The sequence below is a fragment of the Esox lucius genome, chromosome 20, assembly GCF_011004845.1.
Source record: "Esox lucius isolate fEsoLuc1 chromosome 20, fEsoLuc1.pri, whole genome shotgun sequence".
Classification (NCBI taxonomy): domain Eukaryota; kingdom Metazoa; phylum Chordata; class Actinopteri; order Esociformes; family Esocidae; genus Esox; species Esox lucius.
The window spans coordinates 44,231,064-44,246,188 of NC_047588.1; the positions used below are offsets into that span (position 1 = coordinate 44,231,064).

Below are 15,125 nucleotides of genomic sequence, written 5' to 3' on the forward strand. Positions count from 1 at the left end.
AAAGGAAGTCGAACTGTTTTCAAGATGGACACAGGAGAAAAAAGTAAGTAAACTTTTATAGGACTGTGCTATCGATGTGGTGGAGGTAACCATGGGCCCAAAGCCTGTAGATTTGCCAACGAAAAGTGTTATAATTGTGGGAAAATTGGTCTTATGAAAAGAGTGTGTAGAAGGAAACCACTAGAAACTGCTGTTGATAAAGACAAGACATTTTGGAAATGGGGGTGAGGAAATCAATCAAAGAGGGCTAATTATCTTCAAGAAGAGGAAGGGCAAGATCAGGCTGAAGACATGTTCACCATGTATAGTATAGAGACACCACAGCCTCATGTGCCCCCCATGACACAGACCTTGGTTGTAAATGACTGCCCTGTAAAGTTTGAAATTGACACTGGATGTAGTGTGACTGTTTTATCACAGATGCAGTATGGAGAAATAGAAGCTAAGAAGAATTGGCCTAAACTTAAAACAAGCTCACTCAGTTTAAAAACATACACCGGACAGTCAGTGCACGTTCTGGGTACCATCAAGGTTCAAGTTAAGCACAAAGAGCTCATCAAAGAACTCACAGCAGTGGTGGTGGCTGGATCTGGGCCTAATTTACTGGGACGGTCATGGCTCTCAGAGCTGGAACTCAGCTGGGAAAAAGTGAGTAAAATTAAAGACAATTTGGATTTGTTGCAAGATATCCTATGGAAACATGAAATTGTTTTCAAAGAGGAATTGGGAACATTAAAAGGCGCCACTGCTAAGATTCATGTACCAAGTAATGCAAAGCCTCATTTTTTTAAATCGAGGTCACTGCCATTTGCTCTGAGAGAAAAAGTTGAAACTGAACTGGATCGGCTGATCAAGAATCATATTATAGAGCCTGTGAAATGTTCGGGGTGGGCAGCACCTGTTGTTCCTGTTTCAAAACCTGATGGATCAGTAAGACTTTGTGGAGACTAAAGAGTAACTATAAACCGGGATTTGTCATTGGAACAGTATCCCATTCCTCGGATGGAGGACGTTCCTCGGATGGAGGACGTTCCTTGGAGAGAGGACGTTCCTTGGATGGAGGACGTTCCTCGGATGGAGGACGTTCCTCGGATGGAGGACGTTCCTCGGATGGAGGACGTTCCTCGGATGGAGGACGTTCCTCGGATGGAGGACTCGGATGTTTGCTACCCGAACAACAGGACAGGAAATCTTCAATTTAACTGACGTTTTTATGAGGACCAATGGGATCGACTGGGAGCGATGTGTGGGAATTTGCACAGACCGGGCAAAATCAATGACGGGGAAACACACAGGGCGTATAGCTCATATTAGGAGAGTCTGCCCATCAATCAGCTAGTTACACTGCCATATTCACAGAGAGGCCCTCGCAGCCAAAAACATGCCAGCTGATCTACTTGCAGTGCTGAACGACGCAGTCAAACTGGTGAACTTCATTAAAGCCTGTCCGCTAAATTCACGAATATTCACACTGTTATGTAATGAGATGGGCAGCGAACACAAATCACTGCTGCTGCACACGAGGTGCGTTGGCTGTCCCGCGGCAAAGTGCTGACAAGGCTCTTTGAACTCCGGCACGAATTGGAGCAGTTTTTTGAGGAGAATCCATTTAATTTGTCCTCCAGTATGCATGACGAAGATTTTCTGAAAAGACTCGCCTATCTAGCGTACATCTTCTCAGCTCTGAATGAACTCAATCTAGGTCTGCAGGGAGTCAGTGTAACTGTGTTCAACACACAAGACAGGATTGAGGCCATGATAAAGAAGCTACGGTTCTGGGCGAGTTGTGTGAGTGGGAACACACACCTGTGTTTCCCTACGCTTCACGAGTTCTTGGGGGAAAATGACATGGACCTGGGTGAGTATGGACCTGGGTGAGTATGTAAAAAGTCTCATAATTGAACACCTCAACCAATCGCCGAGCAGCTACGCAAACACTTCCCACCTATGGACACATCTTGCGCTTGGATTCGCAATCCATTTGAAGTTTCCCTGCCCCTCCCACAGCTGTCATTTCACGAGCAGGAGCAGCTGATCGAGCTGTCATCTGATGGAGCACTGCAGTTACAGTTGAAACGAAAGCCACATTTTTGGAATTTTGTACCGAGTCACTGACATCATACACAGTCTTGGCAAAGCAAGCCTTGAGAGTTTTGATGCACTTCGCCACAACTCATCTCTGCGAGGCTGGTTTCTCTGCTATGGCAGCAGTTAAAACTAAACATCGGCAAAGACTGGATGTTGTTCGGAAGGAATTGAGGCTTGTCTTCCATTGCGCCAAACTTCGGAGAGCTTTGTGCCAAGATGCAAGCCCACCCGTCGCATTAATGTGGGTAAGAATTTGATTTTATTGGTACACATATAGGCCTCCTGGGAATACTAACACATTCTCCTCCCCGTCTCCCACCCCCCCTCCCCCTCTCTCTCTCCCTCTCTCTCTGCAGGCTGAGCGACTTTTGCGCTGCACTTGAAAAGTTCCAGATGGATCCTCTTTTTATTTATTTTATCTATTTCGGAGCCTATTCTCTTTAATGTTGTGGATCGTTTGTAACTTCATTGCAATTTAATTAAATGTATTGTACTATCTGTCGTTCTAATTTCCATAACCGTGTTATGATGATGATGATGCTAGCTCCACGGTCATTAAATAGGCCTGGCCTGCTATTGCTGCAATGTTTCTTTTAAGCAGCTGAAAATAACCGTCCTTTCTGAGCCTGTCTGTCACTCGTCCTCTTAAAAGTGTAAGCTTGTGCGTAGCTTTGTTGCATTATATTGAAACTTTGTTGATGTTGTTGTTGTCATGCGTGTTCTGGTTATTTGCGCATGATTAAACATGAGTCTTTATATGGCGATAAAACAAAGCTTTGTTGCGTTTTTGGTTTTTTGAAGTGGGGATTGGGGGTGCACCAACCCGATTGGGACATAGAAGGGGGTGCGCAGGAAAAAAAGTTTGGGAACTGCTGCTCTATAAGATATCGTACTGTCTCGTTATAAATTCCCTGTCCTTAATTCCTCTATAAGATACCGTACTGTCTCGCTATAAATTCCCTGTCCTTAATTCCTCTATAAGATACCGTACTGTCTTATTATAAATTCCCTGTCCTAAAGCGTTTCAGTTTTTGTGTACTGTTTTGCCAAAAGAGTTGAGATACAATATGTTTTGGACTTGCGTTTTTGTTATTTCAAGACTGAAGAAAAAATAACTTCTGTTAAAGATTCTACAAACCCCTCATAGCTGCATGTAAAATTCTCTGTGTTCAAAATAAACATTATAGAAACTAAAAGGAAATAAACACTTCTTGTTGTGGAGCTCAATTATTTAATTCGTTTGTACCCTCCAACTCTTCAAGGTGTATGCTAGGTACATGCTAAATCATCAGGATTTGTGTGTGTGCGCGAAACTTCTAAAATAAATGTCCTTCAACAGTTCAAAGGCATTGATGTAAACACATTTATTGTTCATGTTTGCACAGTAATCAAAATTACAAAAAACGATGTTAATTCTATTTTAAACATACTATGGATGTTCCTAATTTTCTAACTATATTTTTTATTTCATGGTTGACATGAATATAGAAAAGGTACCCAGGGGATATGGTAAGAAGTTGTTCCATCACCCAGTTATCTATGTTTCAACACTGTTACATGCAAAATATAAGAAATAATACAAAAACAAGTACATTTATTGTTGTTTTAATGTCAAGGCAATGATGAAAATTATAATGCATAGACAAAGAGGGAAAATAGCACAAAAAAGAGAAATATCCACAACTCTGTCCCCATGATGATTTGAATCTGACGCCCAAATACAGCTGTAAGACGGTGAGGAACCAAGCTGCTGAGTCCATGTTAGACGATTGACTCTAAAACGTTTAGGATGTCCTGGATCTGGGTTATCTGGGACAACAAAGGAGACAACTTGATGTTGCAAAGTGGTCCCACTGATTGATTAACACAGGTGTAATATCTTATCATGTCCGTGATATTAAAGTGATGAGGGGTTCAGTACCTGATTAACACAGGTTTAATATCTTATTATGTCAGTGATATTAAAGGGATGAGGGGTTCAGTACCTGATTGATTGATTAACACAGGTGTAATATTGTCAGTGATATTAAAGGGATGAGGGGTTCAGTACCTGATTGATTGATTAACACAGGTGTAATATCTATTATGTCAGTGATATTAAAGTGATGAGGGGTTCAGTACCTGATTGATTGATTAACACAGGTGTAATATCTTTTGTCAGTGATGTTAAAGTGATGAAGGGGTTCAGTACCTGATTGATTAACACAGGTGTAATATCTATTGTCAGTGATGTTAAAGTGATGAAGGGTTCAGTACCGGATTGATTAACACAGGTGTAATATCTATTTTCAGTGATATTAAAGTGATGAGGGGTTCAGTACCTGATGGATTGATTACCTGACTGCTTGATTAATTCAGATGTAATATTTATTATGTCACTGATATTAAAGTGATGAGGTTTGTCAGGACCTGATTAATTGATTAACACAGGTGTAATATCTTATTATGTCAGTGATATTAAAGTGATAATGGGTTCAGTACCTGACTGATTGATTAACACAGGTGTAATATCTTATTATGTCAGTGATATTAAAGTGATGAGGGGTTCAGTACCTGACTGATTGATTAACACAGGTGTAATATCTTATTATGTCAGTGATATTAAAGTGATAATGGGTTCAGTACCTGACTGATTGATTAACACAGGTGTAATATCTTATTATGTCAGTGATATTAAAGTGATGAGGGGTTCAGTACCTGACTGATTGATTAACACAGGTGTAATATCTTATTATGTCAGTGATATTAAAGTGATGAGGGGTTCAGTACCTGACTGATTGATTAACACAGGTTTAATATATATTATGTCAGCGATGTTAAAGTGATAATGGGTTCAGTACCAGATTGATTGATTAACACAGGTGTAATATCTATTATGTCAGTGATGTTAAAGTGATGAGGGGTTCAGTACCTGATTAACTGATTAACACAGGTGTAATATCTATTATGTTAGTGATGTTAAAGTGATGAGGTGTTCAGTACCTGATTAACTGATTAACACAGGTGTAATATCTATTATGTCAGTGATGTTAAAGTGATGAGGGGTTCAGTACCTGATTAACTGATTAACACAGGTGTAATATCTATTATGTTAGTGATATTAAAGTGATGAGGGGTTCAGTACCTGGCCCTCCAGGCTCATCTCCTGTTTGGTCAGTCTATCATTTAATGCAGCAAGTTCTCCTTCCCTCATTTTGAGGGTTTTGAGGTAATTCCGGATCTGGAAGATTAAAGTGATGAGGGGTTCAGTACCTGATTGATTGATTAACACAGGTGTAAAACCTATTATGTCAGTGATGTTAAAGTGATGAGGGGTTCAGTACCTGGTCCTCCTGGCTAATCGTCAGTCTATTCTTTAATGCAGCAAGTTTTTCCGTTTGGAGGTCAATCCAGATCTGGGAGAGCTAGAGAGACAACTAGATGTTGACAACAGGTATAACTAATCGATTAACACAGGTACCATTGTTTGATTAGCACAGTAATATCTAGTCAGTGATATTAAAGTGATGATGGGTTCAGTACTTGATTGATTAACACAGGTTTAACATCTTATTATGTCAGTGATATTAAAATGTTGAGGGGTTCAGTACCTGATTAACTGATTAACACAGGTGTAAAATCTATTATGTCAGTGATGTTAAAGTGATGAGGGGTTCAGTACCTGATTAACTGATTAACACAGGTGTAATATCTATTATGTTAATGATATTAAAGTAATGAGGGGTTCAGTACCTGGCCCTCCAGCCTCATCTTCAGTGTGTTCAGTGTATTCATTAATGCAGCAAGTTGTTCTACCATTTTGGGGTCAATCCAGATCTGGGAGAGCTAGAGAGACAACTAGATGTTGACAACAGGTATAACTAATCGATTAACACAGGTACCATTGTTTGATTTGCACAGTAATATCTAGTCAGTGATATGAAAGTGATGATGGGTTCAGTACTTGATTGATTAACACAGTTGTAATATCTATTATGTCAGTGATGTTAAAGTGATGAGGGGTTCAGTACCTGATTAACTGATTAACACAGTTGTAATATCTATTATGTCAGTGATGTTAAAGTGATGAGGGGTTCAGTACCTGATTAACTGATTAACACAGTTGTAATATCTATTATGTCAGTGACGTTAAAGTGATGAGGGGTTCAGTACCTGATTAACTGATTAACACAGTTGTAATATCTATTATGTTAGTGATATTAAAGTGATGAGGGTTTCAGTACCTGATTAACTGATTAACACAGGTGTAATATCTATTATGTTAATGATATTAAAGTGATGAGGGGTTCAGTACCTGATTAACTGATTAACACAGGTGTAATATCTATTATGTTAATGATATTAAAGTGATGAGGGGTTCAGTACCTGGCCTCCCAGGCTCGTCTTCAGTGTGGTCAGTGTATTCATTAATGCTGCAAGTTCTACCATTTTGGGGTCAATCCTGATCTGGGAGAGCTAGAGAGACAACTAGATGTTGACAACAGGTATAACTAATCGATTAACACAGGTACCATTGTTTGATTAGCACAGTAATATCAAGTCAGTGATGTTAAAGTGATGATGGGTTCAGTACTTGATTGATTAACACAGGTTTAATATCTATTATGTCAGTGATGTTAAAGCGATGAGGGGTTCATTACCTGATTAACACAGGTGTAATATCTATTATGTCAGTGATGTTAAAGTGATGAGGGGTTCAGTACCTGGCCCTCCAGGCTTGTCTCCAGTGTGGTCTGTTTATTCTTTAATGCAGCAAGTCTTTCTTCCCTCATTTTGAGGGTTTCGAGGTCAATCCTGATCTGGGAGAGCTAGAGAGACAACTAGTTTTTGACAACAGGTATAACTAATCGATTACCACACGTACCATTGTTTGATTAGCACAGTAATATCTAGTCAGTGATATTAAAGTGATGATGGGTTCAGTACTTGATTGATTAACACAGGTTTAATATCTTATTATGTCAGTGATTTTAAATTGATGAGGGGTTCAGTACCTGATGGATTGATTACCTGACTGCTTGATTAATTCAGATGTAATATTTATTATGTCACTGATATTAAAGTGATGAGGTTTGTCAGGACCTGATTGATTGATTAACACAGGTGTAATATCTTATTATGTCAGTGATATTAAAGTGATAATGGGTTCAGTACCTGACTGATTGATTAACACAGGTGTAATATCTTATTATGTCAGTGATATTAAAGTGATAATGGGTTCAGTACCTGACTGATTGATTAACACAGGTTTAATATCTTATCATGTCAGTGATATTAACGTGATGAGGGGTTCAGTACTTGATTGATTACCTGATTCATTGATATAGATGGGTTTAATATCTATTATGTCAGCGATGTTTAAGTGATAATGGGTTCAGTACCTGATTGATTGATTAACACAGGTGTAAAATCTATTATGTCAGTGATGTTAAAGTGATCAGGGGTTCAGTACCTGATTAACACAGGTGTAATATCTATTATGTCAGAGATGTTAAAGTGATCAGGGGTTCAGTACCTGATTAATTGATTAACACAGGTGTTATGTCTATTATGTTAGTGATATTAAAGTGATGAGGGGTTCAGTACCTGGTCCTCCAGGCTCATATTCAGTATGGTCAGTCTATTCTTTAATGCAGCAAGTTTTTCCGTTTGGAGGTCAATCCAGATCTGGGAGAGCTAGAGAGACAACTAGATGTTGACAACAGGTATAACTAATCGATTAACACAGGTACCATTGTTTGATTAGCACAGTAATATCTAGTCAGTGATATTAAAGTGATGATGGGTTCAGTACTTGATTGATTAACACAGGTTTAACATCTTAATATGTCAGTGATATTAAAGTAATGAGGGGTTCAGTACCTGATTGATTTATTAACACAGGTGTAATATCTATTGTCAGTGTTTTTAAATTGATGAGGGGTTCAGTACCTGATGGATTGATTACCTGATTGCTTGATTAATTCAGATGTAATATTTATTATGTCAGTGATATTAAAGTGATAATGGGTTCAGTACCTGACTGATTGATTAACACAGGTTTAATATCATATCATGTCAGTGATATTAAAGTGATGAGGGGTTCAGTACTTGATTGATTGCCAGATTCATTGATATACATGGGTTTAATATCTATTATGTCAGTGATGTTTAAGTGATCTCCCGTGGGCTCACCACCCACAGGAGGGACCATAAGGGGCCGGTGCAGAGAGGATCGGGCGGCAGTCGAAGGCGGGGGCCTAGACAACCCGATCCCTGGACACAGAAACTAGCTCTAGGGACGTGGAACATCACCTCGCTGGCGGGGAAGGAGCCTGAGATCGTGCGTGAGGTTGAGAGGTTCCGACTAGAGGTAGTCGGGATCACCTCTATGCACGGCTTGGGCTCTGGAACCACACTCCTTGAGAGAGGATGGACTCTTCACCACTCTGGAGTTGCCCATGGTGAGAGGCGGCGGGCTGGTGTGGGTTTGCTTATAGCTCCCCAGCTCTGCCGCCATGTGTTGGAGTTTACCCCGGTGAACGAGAGGGTCGTTTCCCTGCGCCTACGGGTCGGGGATAGGTCTCTTACTGTTGTTTGTGCCTACGGGCCGAACGGCAGTGCAGAGTACCCGACCTTCTTGGAGTCTCTAGGAGGGGTGCTGGAAAGTGCTCCGACTGGGGACTCTATCGTTCTACTGGGGGACTTCAACGCCCACGTGGGCAACGACAGTGACACCTGGAACGGCGTGATTGGGAGGAACGGCCCCCCTGATCTGAACCCAAGCGGTGTTCAGTTATTGGACTTCTGTGCTAGTCACAGTTTGTCCATAACGAACACCATGTTCAAGCATAAGGGTGTCCATCAGTGCACGTGGCACCAGGACACCATAGGTCGCAGGTCGATGATCGACTTTGTTGTCGTTTCATCTGACCTGCGGCCATATGTCTTGGACACTCGGGTGAAGAGAGGGGCGGAGCTGTCAACTGATCACCACCTGGTTTTGAGTTGGATCCGATCGCGGGGGAGGAAGCTGGACAGACTTGGCAGGCCCAAGCGTACTGTAAGGGTCTGCTGGGAACGTCTGGCCGAATCTCCTGTCAGAGAGATCTTTAACTCCCACCTCCGGCAGAGCTTCGACTGGATCCCGAGGGAGGCTGGAGATATTGAGTCCGAGTGGACCATGTTCTCCACCGCCATTGTCGAAGCGGCCCCTCGGAGCTGTGGCCGTAAGGTCTCCGGTGCCTGTCGAGGCGGCAATCCCCGAACCCGGTGGTGGACACCGGAAGTAAGGGATGTTGTCAAGCTGAAGAAGGAGTCCTATCAGGCCTGGTTGGCTTGTGGGACTCCTGAAGCAGCTGACGGGTACCGACAGGCCAAGCGGACTGCAGCCTGGTGGTTGTGGAGGCAAAAACTCGGGCCTGGGAGGAGTTCGGTGAGGCCATGGAGAAGGACTATCGGCTGGCCTCGAAGAGATTCTGGCAAACCATCCGGCGCCTCAGGAGAGGGAAACAGTGCCCTACCAACGCTGTTTACAGTAGAGGTGGGCAGCTGTTGACCTCAACTGGGGATGTCGTCGGGCGGTGGAAGGAGTACTTCGAGGATCTCCTTAATCCCGCTGTCACGTCTTCCATTGAGGAAGCAGAGGATGAGGGCTCAGAGGTGGACTCGTCCATCACCCAGGCTGAAGTCACAGAGGTGGTTAAGAAATTCCTTGGTGGCAAGGCACCGGGGGTGGATGAGATCCGCCCTGAGTACCTCAAGTCTCTGGATGTTGTGGGGCTGTCTTGGCTGACACGCCTGTGCAACATCGCGTGGCAGTCGGGGACAGTGCCTCTGGGATGGCAGACGGGGTGGTGGTCCCTCTTTTTAAGAAGGGGGACCGGAGGGTGTGTTCCAACTATAGGGGGATCAAACTTCTCAGCCTCCCCGGGAAAGTCTATGCCAGGGTTCTGGAAAGGAGAATACGGCCGATAGTAGAACCTCGGATTCAGGAGGAACAGTGTGGTTTCCGTCCAGGCCGTGGAACACTGGACCATCTCTATACCCTCTACAGGGTGATGGAGGGTTCATGGGAGTTTGCCCAACCAATCCACATGTGTTTTGTGGATTTGGAGAAGGCATTCGACGGTGTCCCTCACGGCATCCTGTGGAGGGTGCTCGGGGAATATGGGGTCCTGGGTCCTTTGCTAAGGGCTGTCAGGTCCCTGTACGACCGAAGCAGGAGCTTGGTCCGCATTGCCGGCAGTAAGTCAGACTTGTTCCCTGTGCATGTTGGACTCCGGCAGGGCTGCCCTTTGTCACCGGTTCTGTTCGTAATTTTTATGGACAGAATTTCTAGGCGCAGCCAGGGGCCGGAGGGTGTCAGGTTTGGGGACCACACAATTTCGTCTCTGCTCTTTGCGGATGATGTTGTCGTGTTGGCCCCTTCAAGCCAGGACCTTCAGCAAGCACTTGGACGGTTTGCACCCGAGTGTGAAGCGGTGGGGATGAAAATCAGTACCTTCAAATCCGAGGCCATGGTCCTCAGTCGGAAAAGGGTGGCTTGCCCACTTCAGGTTGGTGGAGAGGGCCTGCCTCAAGTGGAGGAGTTTAAGTATTTAGGGGTCCTGTTCACGAGTGAGGGAAGCATGGAACGGGAGATTGACAGACGGATCGGTGCAGCTTCTGCAGTAATGCGGTCGATGTATCGGTCTGTCGATGTATCTACGTTCCTACTCTCACCTATGGTCATGAGCTTTGGGTCATGACCGAAAGGACAAGATCCTGGATACAGGCGGCCGAAATGAGCTTTCTTCGCAGGGTGGCTGGGCGATCCCTTAGAGATAGGGTGAGAAGCTCGGTCACCCGGGAGGAGCTCAGAATAGAGCCGCTGGTCCTCCACATCGAGAGGGGTCAGCTGAGGTGGCTTGGGCCTTCCTGGGAAGGTGTTCCGGTCCCTTCCCACCTGGAGGAGACCCCGGGGAAGACCTAGGACACGCTGGAGGGACTATGTCTCCCGGCTGGCCTGGGAACGCCTTTGTGTCCCCCCGGAAGAGCTGGAGGAAGTGTCTGGGGAGAGGGAAGTCTGGGCATCCCTGCTTAGACTGCTGCCCCCGCGACCCGGCCCCGGAAAAGCGGAAGATAATGGATGGATTGATGTTTAAGTGATAATGGGTTCAGTGCCTGATTAACTGATTAACACAGGTGTTATATCTATTATGTTAGTGATGTTAAAGTGATGAGGGGTTCAGTACCTGGCCTTCCAGGCTCGTATTCAGTATGGTCAGTCTATTCTTTAATGCAGTAAGTTGTTGCCTTTGGAGGTCAATCCAGATCTGGGAGAGCTAGAGAGACAACTAGATGTTGACAACAGCTATAACTAATCGATTAACCCAGGTACCATTGTTTGATTAGCACAGTAATATCTAGTCAGTGATATTAAAGTGATGATGTGTTCAGTACTTGATTAACACAGGTTTAATATCTTATTATGTCAGTGATATTAAAATGTTGAGGGGTTCAGTACCTGATTAACTGATTAACACAGGTGTAAAATCTATTATGTCAGTGATGTTAAAGTGATGAGGGGTTCAGTTCCTGATTAACTGATTAACACAGGTGTAAAATCTATTATGTCAGTGATGTTAAAGTGATGAGGGGTTCAGTACCTGGCCCTCCAGGCTCGTCTTCAGTGTGGTCAGTCTATTCTTTAATGCATTAAGTCCTCCTCCCATTTTGAGGTCAATACAGATCTGGGAGATTAAAGTGATGAGGGGTTCAGTACCTGATTAATTGATTAACACAGGTGTAATATCTATTATGTCAGTGATGTTAAAGTGATGAGGGGTTCAGTACCTGATTGATTAACACAGGTGTAATATCTATAATGTCAGTGATATTAAATAAGCATAGGGATTCTCTATGCTTATTATCCTGGTCCTCCTGCGTCGTCTTCTGTCTTTTTATTAAGGTAAGTCCTCTCTCCTCCCCATCTGTCATGGTGTATTCCCTACAGGACCAGCACATACCCCCCCCACATACACTTCAAGGTTAATGTTTGTTGTATGGATTGAACAAATATTTACTTTTACAAATCCTTTTCTCTGCTAACACTTAAACTAACTCCACACACCTAACCCTAAACCTGACCTGTAACACAGCCCCTAATCCCCACTAATCTTAATTCTTATCCCATCCCATTTATAACACTTTAACACTCCCGTTAACCCGAATAAAGCTACTTTAATTACATGGTCAAGGAATGCATAGTTAGTTTGATGAAAAACATTTGGCTCAGGAATAATTAGCCTTCCTTTTTCGTGCATAGACTATAATTCAGTGCCTGCAAACACATTAGCTAGATTGTTAAATATAGTTTTTTTTATGAATAACCATACAATGAACTGGTATTTCCTGTTGCAGAAATTATACCCAGTTCACACAATTTCTGTTAAAGTGAGAAAATATGCTCTGAATAGTGTAAGGTAAATATTATGCCATCTTATGTGCTTTTACATATTTTTAAATATCCCCCAAACTATTGTTTAACAGCTTTTGTCAACTGGTTGACCAAAGGCGAAAGTATAGCAGGCTTGGATATACTGTAATTGTAATACATAAAACACACACAAGGTGGCAGCAAATTCAGGAGATCCCATTTGTTCCCACTACAGAGCATGACTCACCCCTAGCAAGGATGTTCATTTACAGCACAATTCATACAAAGAAGCAATTCAATGTGCTTTACAAAGAAAGAAAAAAACATAAAATGACAGCATAATAATAAAACATAGAATAAGAAATTAGATATTGAATAAAAATGTGATAAAAACGTAGGAAGCTATAAAGCTGTAATACCCTACATTGATGTCTAAACAGCAGCACCAGAACTTACATGATCCGTCATCTGCAGATTGTCACATTTACACAGAGGTTATTCCTCTGATAGCACCAGAACTTGCATTACAGAAAACTATTGGTAAAAGATAGCAAATTAGAAATATTATAACACAGTAAATCAAAGAAAGAGAGAAATATAAAATACAGTGTGGTTAAATGTAAGTGCTCAGTCATAGGTGCATGAAAAGAGAAGTGTTTGTAACCTGGATTTAAAAATTGATCTTCTAAGATCTTCTGGTAGTTTATTCCAGTTGTGTGCAGCATAACTGCTAAATGCAGCTTCTCCATGTTTAGTTTGGACTCTGGGCTCTACTAGCTGTCCTGTTCATGGATCTAAGAGCCCTGATCGGTTCATATTGTTCAAACATATCAGAAATATATCACATATCGAAACCATTTAGCGATATATAAACTAAAAGCACCACTTTGAAATCTATTCTGTAACTGACTGGAAGCCAATGCAAATATTTAAGAACTGGAGTGATGTGCTCTGTTCTCTTGGTCCTGGTTAACATTCTAGCAGCAGCATTCTGAATTAGCTGCAGCTGTTTTACAGTCTTTTTGGGGAGTCCAGTTAAGAGGCCATTACAGTAGTCAACCCTACTAGAAAAGAAAGCATGGATGAGCTTTTCTTAGTCTTTTTGGGACACCAAGCCCTTAATTCTTGCTATATTCAAGCCCTTAATCCATGCTGATCTTCAAAGATTTTATCATTTATAAAACCGATCAGAACTTTAGGACTAAGGGAATGTTTTGAGGAAAATGATGAACAGGAATAGACCATAATATTTCCATCAGTGCCACTGACAATTACACAGAAGACATAACACCATAACATCATGACCACCTGCCTAATATTGTGTAGCTCCCCCAGATCCTTTCAATCCTTTAAAGTTAAAAGGGGGGCCTCCATGGATCAGACCTGTTTGTCCAGCACATCCCACAGATGCTCGATTGGATTGAGATCTGGGAAATTTGGAGGCCAAGTCAACAAACAGAATGAACAAATTAACAAACTCCTAATAGTCTGGATGAGGACACTGATGCTGTGCATTAATGGTTCTAATAGTCTGGATGAGTACACTGATGCTGTGTATTAATGGTTCTAATAGTCTGGATGAGGACACTGATGCTGTGTATTAATGGTTCTAATAGTCTGGATGAGGACACTGATGCTGTGTATTAATGGTTCTAATAGTCTGGATGAGGACACTGATGCTGTGTATTAATGGTTCTAATAGTCTGGATGAGGACACTGATGCTGTGTATTAATGGTTCTAATAGTCTGGATGAGGACACTGATGCTGCGTATTAATGGTTCTAATAGTCTGGATGAGTACACTGATGCTGTGCATTAATGGTTCTAATAGTCTGGATGAGGACACTGATGCTGTGTATTAATGGTTCTAATAGTCTGGATGAGGACACTGATGCTGTGTATTAATGGTTCTAATAGTCTGGATGAGGACACTGATGCTGTGTATTAATGGTTCTAATAGTCTGGATAAGGACACTGATGCTGTGTATTAATGGTTCTAATAGTCTGGATGAGGACACTGATGCTGTGTATTAATGGTTCTAATAGTCTGGATGAGGACACTGATGCTGTGTATTAATGGTTCTAATAGTCTGGATGAGGACACTGATGCTGTGTATTAATGGTTCTAATAGTCTGAATGAGGACACTGATGCTGTGTATTAATGGTTCTAATAGTCTGGGTGAGGACACTGATGCTGTGTATTAATGGTTCTAATAGTCTGGATGAGGACACTGATGCTGTGTATTAATGGTTCTAATAGTCTGGATGAGGACACTGATGCTGTGTATTAATGGTTCTAATAGTCTGGATGAGTACACTGATGCTGTGTATTAATGGTTCTAATAGTCTGGATGAGTACACTGATGCTGTAAAAACATACATCAGCTTCTGCGAGGACAGCAGGGAGAAAATCTGATATGAACTTTGAAGGGGACCCGGCCTCCAAAAAAGTTAACATTCCATTTTCCATAACATTCCATTTTCTCATTTCTATTCTTGAGGGGGACACCAAAATTTGTGATGTAATAATGTTTCAATTTGCGCCCTCGATTTGCTTGCTACTGTAGCTCTGCAAATTCACATATTGTGTGTGAACCCTACCAAGATAAAACTGACTGACAGCTACGTGCATTGAGT

The 15,125-nt window shown here is 42.2% G+C and overlaps 1 protein-coding gene across 2 annotated transcripts in view; it reads right to left on the reverse strand.

The window, feature by feature from the left end:
- Positions 1-3,439: 3,439 nt before the first annotated feature.
- Positions 3,440-15,125, reverse strand: part of trpm2 (transient receptor potential cation channel, subfamily M, member 2) — a 53,140-nt gene continuing 41,454 nt past the window's right edge. For both annotated transcript variants that reach the window (XM_034288612.1, XM_034288613.1), the window contains exons 17-26: positions 11,905-12,058; positions 11,718-11,801; positions 11,304-11,393; positions 7,675-7,764; positions 6,792-6,896; positions 6,454-6,543; positions 5,821-5,913; positions 5,412-5,492; positions 5,213-5,308; positions 3,440-3,897 (exon numbers count right to left, since the gene is read on the reverse strand). In XM_034288612.1, coding sequence (XP_034144503.1) covers positions 3,850-3,897; positions 5,213-5,308; positions 5,412-5,492; positions 5,821-5,913; positions 6,454-6,543; positions 6,792-6,896; positions 7,675-7,764; positions 11,304-11,393; positions 11,718-11,801; positions 11,905-12,058 — 931 coding nt within the window. In that variant the 3' untranslated portion in view covers positions 3,440-3,849. The remainder of the gene's footprint in view (positions 3,898-5,212; positions 5,309-5,411; positions 5,493-5,820; positions 5,914-6,453; positions 6,544-6,791; positions 6,897-7,674; positions 7,765-11,303; positions 11,394-11,717; positions 11,802-11,904; positions 12,059-15,125) is intronic.